Here is an 8,132-nt window from a genome sequence, read left to right on the forward strand (position 1 = left end):
AAGTAGGCCTTTGGTACTGCTCATTGCCAAGGGAAACCGACGTTAGCATCGCCGCTTATTGTGCAGGTCTTTGACAATTTCAAAAAGGAAGGTGTTAGGGGATGCGAATATTCTCTTTGTGTGTGGCGATCAAAAACATGCCTTTCTTTTTGTCTGAACCGTCTTAAAAGCACTTATCAATCCTAGTCGAGCGCTTTTCCTTTGCTGTTTCTTTTCAAGACTAATTCTTTTTCGTTGTCCTCAAGCTACTAAAGTTGCTCCCCTTCCACAGGCTTCCCGAAGCCACAATCATAATTTGTGAGATGAACGATTACAAAAAACACAAATGTAAAACACCTAAACTCATTTTGTTTTATTTTTAGGTTGGCTGCAAATTCCAAGTGGCGCTACTGCTCTGCAGGCTACCAGAAGTCAAGCAAATTCGGTAAGTCTCATCCAGGATTTAAATAAGATAACAACAAAAAAACTCCAGTGATCATTCGAATATAATCACTGTAGGTTTATTTTTGATAAAATACATCTGAAACTGATACAGTAAATGATCAAATGTAGACTTTGAGTTACAAAAGTTATCACAAACTGTCCGTAGCAGGATATGACGTGATGTTGTGGTCCAGAACGGCGACGAAACGTCACGCCATTGTCACCAAACAATAGAAATACAACAAGCCCACACACTCTTCTCTTTTTTTACTTACGTGAAAACACGACATAACTTTGATTTTCCCAAAGAAAGGCATGAGAGGCATGCTCAAAATGAAACATTGACTTTGAGGGCAGAAAGCATCATTGTACAGTGTGCTTGTGCTAACAGGATAACAGTACATAGCCTTGGGTTGTTGTTTTTTATTTTTTTTTTGTAATTATTATTATTACTGACAACACACCGAGTTGTTAGAGATGCATCAAACACTTGCATGGCTTTGTATAAAAAATATAAGTACATCTTCAATATTTTTCCCAATTTCAACCTATAAAATGTACTGTACATTAAATGCCCAAATGTTGGCTTTTGAGGCTATTTTCTGCAAGTGTATAACCTGTCGTCTGTAAAGAACAAAGTGAAAGAATCGCTGTATTTGCAGCGCGTAAGAGTGAGTAAGCTAGCGCATTGCTGGATTTTTGTTGTATTATATTGATCCACCGACTGTTTTTGTTTTTAGATGTTAGACTGATCACGTACGATTCCTATTTCTGAATCACAGACACGTTAAATCTCATCCACATTAAAAACATCCATTGAAAACTCACTGTACGGTACATAAAGATAAGAAGATAAGAAAACCTTTATTAGTCTCGCAATGGAGAAGCAGATATCTATGATGTATTTGTTTGTATGTAAGGCTGTCGAGTTATTCAGTTGAATGTAAAACCAAAGCACGGAACAATCACTTCACTTTTTACGTTGACCCTGATTGTAGACGGAATAATCAACTCACTACAGGCAGGAGTAATCACATGGGGGGAGTCAATAGAATATTCTTTCATTTATTTGTACATACTGTTTTGTCTGCTACATGTATCTGCTACATTCTCTCGATTTGGTGCGATCTGGTTGTGTTCTGACTGAGAGATGAAGCCAGCCCTCGTGAATTCAGGATGTATTTTTTTTTTTTACGCAGCGAATGCCTGGATGGCACAGAGCCAAGTAGCCCTTCCACCTTGTGCCATTTCAGAGTAAAATGTTAGGGTGTGAAAAATGTCTGGAATCTCAGGACAGGCTCGTCGAATGAGGTTTTGTTAAAGTAAAAGCCAGAAAGTTGATAGAAATGACGTCGTGTGGTGGATTCAGGTGCACGCAACCTGCAATCAACTTCATCTATTCTTAATGGCGCGATGTCACGGCGTCTGTGGAGGTTTGGGTGACGGACATGAAGCTTGACTCTCGAAGCTCGCCTCCCTTCCAGGCCACTAAAAGATTGCAAAAACGACACAACTTGTATTTTCTGCCTTAACGGGCTGCGCTAACCATTGTTACGTCACAATTAGTGTATTTACTTTTTGCGTACAACGTGGTTTGCGCCGGATTCATTGCTATTTAATGATCATGATGTTGACTCTAGAGGAGAAGATGTTTTGTGTCTTAGAGTTGGATAAGAATGTGTTCAACGCACATTGTGGATAGAATTTTAGCATCAGTCAGCGTCCCGTGGCTCTGAAAGGCATCCATTGCAGACACTTGTTCAAAGGGTATCTTTAAAAAGAAAAACCTTACCTCTCCGAGGGCATGCCAGTGGGTGATGGGTTTTCGAGGGTAAGCCAACATTTCATTCCAGTGATCCCGTCCGAGGCCTTCGGCGTCCGGCCCGGCGCGACAGACACCAATCACTTCGTTGTGTCCAACCCTGCCAACGAGATGCGGTTGTCGCTTTGTTACCAATAACTCCAACTCGCCTCAGCCCGTGGATGCTGTGCGCCGATGCTCACCGATCGTAATCCATCACCATGACGGAGAGGCTGACTTGTTCCACATTTTCCGGTGGGATGTCAAAGATGATGGCCTCGTTGTACACCGGGTTCAGAGTGCTCTTCTTGGTTGTGGTTTTGCGTTTCTTCAGCCTGCGGCCATCACAGATCAGGTGGACTTTGACGTATGGATCTGGAAGACAAAGCTGTTTATGAGCGGGAGACGGGGGTACATCCTGTACTGCTCGCGAGTTTCTCGTGAGGCAGATATCGGCATGTTTATCTCTAAAATGGCCCTTCTTTGCGCAGTAGTTGCACCACCTGTTGCTTTGTGCTTTGGTATGTTTGCACAATGTGGATTTTTTTGGGGTTTGTTTGTTTTACTCCATATTGGGTCTTTTAAGAATAGCTTCATAATTGAAACCATGCTCGTCAGCCGTGACTTTTATTCAACGAATGAGTTCCTGGCACCCTGCCGTTCTGTTTCGTTCTCCCCAACGCCACTCGTAAGTGGCCACCTGCTGTTGAGTAGGGCGTGCGGTTTGGTGAGTGCGTTTGGATGCGTGGGTGTACCTGAAGAGCCTGTGATGTCCATGGCTTTGAGATTTCGGCACTTGATGACCGTCAGAGTCATCCTCCCCGCTGTGGGAAGGTAGCACAGCGAGTACATGATCTCTCCCAAGTCAACGGTCTCCTGTGGATGAGAAAGTCCTGATTCTGTTCATGTTACCGGTGTGAAATGTGTCATGGGAACAGGTTGACAGTTAGGTACACTTGGTGACATAACGATTCAAACTCAGAGAGCAAAAATTGTTTTGAGTTGGAGATAAGCCGTTATGTCATCCGGCTATTTGATCAACGTGGCCTTGATGTAGAAGAGTCTGAGATGAGCAAAAGAAAAAGCCTTTACGTGAGCAGACACAAATACGCGACTTGATCTCGAGCCCTTGAAAATGTAGCTATTGAGCTGTGAAGACAAAGTCATCATAAAGGTGCCAAAAACCCTGCCAGTGCAAATAAGACCACGCCTTACATTTTTGTTTTTTTTTTAATCCTTAAAAACACCATCATAGATGTTCGAAAGAGCATATACTGTACATTTCCAGTTTGGGGTGAATTGTTTTACGATTCTTTAGCCCAGAGGTACTCTGAGGGTGTTTTTTCAAAATGTTTTGGTTTTGTGATTGTCTTCTTTGTTGCTCTCATTATGCTGGAGTTTTTGGAAACGTGGGTGGTCTTGAATTTATGTCATGCATTTCAATTGCCACTCTCAAATGATGTTTGCCTCTCAGCACAGGTGAAGTTTACCGCTCCACGCTGGCTCAAAGAAATGATTTTATTCATTGGCCAGCATGGACGCCGACTCACCGTTGTTGCGGCGTGTATGTCCTTCCACACCACTGCCTCGCGAGAAAGGTCGGAGAGCTCAAAGAGGTTGTCCACTACCACCTCGCCGATCATGTCGTGGCTGGTGAAGCGGTCAAAGTCGTAGACACTCAGGTGCAGCTTGCGGTCGCAGAGCTCGTCATACGCCACGGGGAAGCGGAAAGTCTCATCGAACGTCGGGTTCAGGTTCTTGCGGTGGACTCGTGTCTGGAACTTCTTCTTCCTCTCTGGGAGAAGGTAGATCTTCACGTAGGGGTCCGAGGTTCCTGTGAAGTCTTTAGCGGGGAGGTCCAAGCCTTTTAGGATCGTCACCACCAGCGCCTGCTCCTCGTAGTCGTAACGCAGCGAGAAGCTGAGCTTTCCGCAAATCTCGACGGGCTCTCTGGGCTCGCCCTCCGAGTCCACAGACTTCTGCTTGTAGAGTTCCGGTTTGATTCTTCCGATGCTCGCTGTGGAGGACTGTCGAAAAGGTATTGCGTCCATGCTGAAGTCAAAGCTGTTGACGTTCATCTGGCGTGGCAGGTGGCGCCGGAAGGAATTGTGCCTGTGGGAAAAGGTGGCTGTGAGCATATTGGAGTCAATTATCTGTCATCCTTAATGCACCTAATGACTTGATGCTAGACAACAACAATCCAAACAATCGTGTAAATTACTCAGACCGCCACCCCGCGCGTTTAAAAATCTATCCAAACAATTTGTCATTTTGACACCGTCCGCTTTAGCCTCAAAGGAGTCTTGTCACCAAGCAATTGTTTTTGTGGAGGTCGCTTCTGGACAATATTATTCAATACAAAGGTACTTAAGAGTGCAAGTTATTAAAACAATATTCTTTGCTGATCTTAATCAGCGAGTGCGCGGTGTTCGGGTCTACCCACGCAGACACAGCTGCCCGCTGCGTCACATCTTTGGCCAACCTGCGGCAATGCTAATTATGGACGTTGGCCTTGAAACAGCATGCTAGAAAACAAAGGTGAAGTGTGGGGTGATTGTTTCATTACTGGGGTGGCTTGCAGGCAATGTCATGGCAGCTGGGTTCACACGTGCAGCTAATAGTAGGCCTGCGAGCCTGTGGGACACAACTTGTGAGCCTGGCAAGGCCACACAAGTCCGCCACCGCCACAGCCAGGAGGCTGATGGAGATGTCTGTAGAGAAGACAACCAGGATGTGCATAAGATTGACAAAAAAGGGCAACTGTAGGGCCAGGCGGTCGGATAAAGAAAAAAAAAGTTGCGTTGCAACTTCAGCGCGAACCTTTTGGACAATGAAAATTTACCGTTGCCGGCAACACGTGACCCGCCCGGACAGTCACGCCGGGACATTGACGAGTGCGCAACCGGGGGCTACCTGGAGGACGACGTCGGCTCAGTGGTTTGCCTCTGAATCTTGGCCTGGTGGCTTAGCTTCTCTCTGAGGGTGGTCTGCACCTCGGCCGGGATGTCCGGCGATGTCTGGCTGATCTTCATGGCCGCCTCCAGGAGCTTGATGGAGTTCCGCTTGTTTAACTTCACCTCGGGCGAGTGCTTCTTTTTTTCTTCCAGCGGCACCACTTTATCGGGCAAAGGTGGCGAGTCATCCGGAGGCGCTTCGGGAAAGGCGACGTGAAGCCCGACATTTCCCCTGTGAACTGTCACTGCCTTTCTCCTCCACAGAGGCCAGCACAGCTTCCAAAAGACAAAGAGAGACACCACCAGCAAGGCGAGGCCACAGAAGCCCACCACCACGGCCAAAAGGCTGATGGAGATGTCTGCGGAGAAATCAACCAGGATGTGAAGAAGATGCACAGAAAAATAGCTGGTTTGTTCGCCTGTCTTAAAGGCACCGAAGTTGTCTGTCTTTTGCTCAAAACCTTGTTGCTAGTTTTTAAAAGGGTTTGAATGTTTTGCAGCACTATCCACGAGCTCATCATATTATTCTGGATCAGTGACACTGCGAGTGATTGGGAAATTAGACTTGATTATTTGAGTCTGGATCATTTCCTACCGGACTCACATGAGCATGAACTTGTGCTGACCGAAAAGAGAGGGATTCCCTCTATTGTTTCACTCGCGTACGTCGATTGCACAACAGAAGCTCGCTGAAGAAAAAGGGAATGACTTGATTGCATTTACCTGCGTGTCCTTTACCTGGTATGCTGCTGCTCTCCAGGGGGAAAATATCCCAACATTTCTCCCGGTCCACATGTCCGTTGAGGCAAAGGTCCGTCACAATCTGCAGAGCCCTCTGGCACAGTGTGACGCCGTCCCCGTTGCGGACGCTCATGTCTCTTCGGTTAAGCCATTGTATGCCAGAGGAGGCCGAGGAGGAACCGGGGCGGCGGGGGTTCATCTGGCCCACCGGTCACAGGGCTGCCTTGAGGCGGAGGCTGCTGGCAGCTGCATCGGCATCCACGCGCGCTGCAGCAGTGGTGGTGGTGTTGAGGCGAGTGAGTGCAACAAGCAGCGCGCAGAGCCGGCAGACTCCGCACATCTGTTGAGTGCGAGACAGTGAGGCGGACCTGTTGCGCGCCAGCAGTACAACCTCCCACCCCCTCCTCTCGGGGCACTGTCCACCTGTAGCGCCGACTGAACTGAGCAGAATCATTGTCGTATATTTAAACAAGAGCTTCTGCTACAGAGCGCCATAGGAGATTCCCCCTTACATTTTCAATGAATCAGATAAGATGAATTCCTAACCTTTTATATAGCCAACTAAAAACCGGAACTAAAAATTAAATATCACATCACATCGCCAAATAAACACGTCACAAGGATTAAATACTGAAATGATGATAGTCTGGTCAACAACCAACCATTCACAATCACATCAAGGGACAAATTTAGAGTGTGCCATTTACCTGCCATGCATGTTTTTGTTTTTGGAATGTGGGAGGAAAGCGGAGTACGGAAGAAAAGCCACACAGGCACAGGGAGAACATGCCCCACTCCACACAGGAAGGCCGTAGCCGGCATCGAACCCCGCACCCCTGCACTGTGAGCACCATGCCGCCAACGCCGCTTCTCCTGAACAGGTTGGAACAACAGACGTATTCTTCCGCGTATTTATGTTCCTTTCACGTGTGTTGTTACATAAGACCGTGTGTGTGTGTGAGATTGTTTTTATATTTTTCAGCCACTTATTGTCTGTTTTTCATAAGATGACAAGTATGACATTTTGCTCGTGGGCTGACAAAAGCGTTTTTTCATCACTCATCCCTGACCCGCCCTTTGCCCCTCTGGGAGCGTTTCATTTCAGCTTAATTCCCAACGTGAAATCTCCCAATGTGAGCCAAACAGGTGAAACAAAACGGTCTGTTACCTTGACAACGGTACACATAGCGACTTCGTTTGTTAAGCGTCTGACCGAGCGAGCACCCCTGCCGTTAATTCGTCTCCTGGAAGAGACAGTGAGAGAGAGGGAGGAAAATGCTGTCTGCTGGCGTGCAGCTTTCAACAAATCAACTCATAGCAAATGGAAACACCGACCTAGGTGATAATCGAAAAATATTTGATGATCTGCTTCAGGAGGGTCACACTATTTTCCATCTGTGCAAAAGGTTGTTGTGGGTTGTCGTTAATTCTCCCCGAATCGATCACTTCTTTACCCCTCATGATTTTTAAGTATAATCGTAATTATACACGGCCGCGGACGGTTTGGCACCTGTTGTTGCCATGGTCACGGTAATTAAAACCCCTCGTAACCGCTCAACCCACTCAGAAACGGGCACTTTAGTTACCAAGAAAAGAGGGTGTCCGCGCAAAGTAGTCGTAAACCAGCATGGTGAGCACCAATAAAGCAGACGCAAAAGAGGATATCAAATGAGGATAAGTGAATAAAAGAGGCGAGGCACAATGAAAAGAGATGATGAAGCATTTAAGAGATCTGTAAGGAGTTAAAAATACAATAAAATCAAGGCGGGGTGAGCTGTTAAAGCTGCGAAAAGCAACATTTCACCAAGAGGCTCGAATTAGACGTATTAAATATGTCATAACGGTAACTAAAAATAATGACAACAAAAGCAAACCAAAAAAGGTTAAAAGGTGCAAAATCATGACTCAAGTGGCAAATAAAAGGCTAAATTTGGGTAACATAAAACTAAAATAACCTACAAAGAGACTTGAAAGTACGGTACCTCAAGATGCAAAGAAATGGCTACAAATTAGCTCATGGGAGGTTAACAAACACCTAAAGTGGGGGGGGGGGTTCCTTGTGGATGAATAAAATATCTCTGGAAAAGGTTGAGTTTCGGTTTGTGGTGGCGTCAAAATGTCAACAGCCAACAGGGAATGTGTATTGCAGCAAGAACACAGAATGTTCCTTTTTCTTTCGGAGTCAAATGCGTGCCGGAGTCCCTTCGAGTGAC

The 8,132-nt window shown here is 46.1% G+C and overlaps 1 protein-coding gene and 1 long non-coding RNA gene across 3 annotated transcripts; both read right to left on the reverse strand.

Annotated features, from left to right (window-relative positions):
• Positions 1–1,148: 1,148 nt before the first annotated feature.
• On the reverse strand, positions 1,149–6,338 carry syt10 (synaptotagmin X). 2 transcript variants are annotated; one of them, XM_052055928.1, is made up of 7 exons: positions 5,917–6,338; positions 5,138–5,537; positions 3,775–4,336; positions 2,980–3,100; positions 2,428–2,599; positions 2,216–2,345; positions 1,149–1,911 (listed from the first exon to the last, which is right to left on the reverse strand). In XM_052055928.1, the coding sequence occupies exons 1-7, from the start codon at positions 6,116–6,118 to the stop codon at positions 1,840–1,842; spliced, it is 1,659 nt and encodes a 552-aa protein (XP_051911888.1). In that variant the 5' UTR covers positions 6,119–6,338; the 3' UTR covers positions 1,149–1,839. The 2 variants fall into 2 exon arrangements, with proteins under 2 accessions (XP_051911888.1, XP_051911887.1); XM_052055927.1 differs by having other exon boundaries at positions 5,902–6,338.
• A 300-nt stretch (positions 6,339–6,638) lies between these two features.
• Positions 6,639–7,560, reverse strand: LOC127594045 (uncharacterized). The gene is made up of 2 exons (XR_007960572.1): positions 7,088–7,560; positions 6,639–6,792 (listed from the first exon to the last, which is right to left on the reverse strand). It is a non-coding gene; the product is annotated as an uncharacterized LOC127594045 (long non-coding RNA).
• Positions 7,561–8,132: the final 572 nt, after the last annotated feature.

Source organism: Hippocampus zosterae, chromosome 21 (genome assembly GCF_025434085.1).
Source record: "Hippocampus zosterae strain Florida chromosome 21, ASM2543408v3, whole genome shotgun sequence".
NCBI lineage: Eukaryota > Metazoa > Chordata > Actinopteri > Syngnathiformes > Syngnathidae > Hippocampus > Hippocampus zosterae.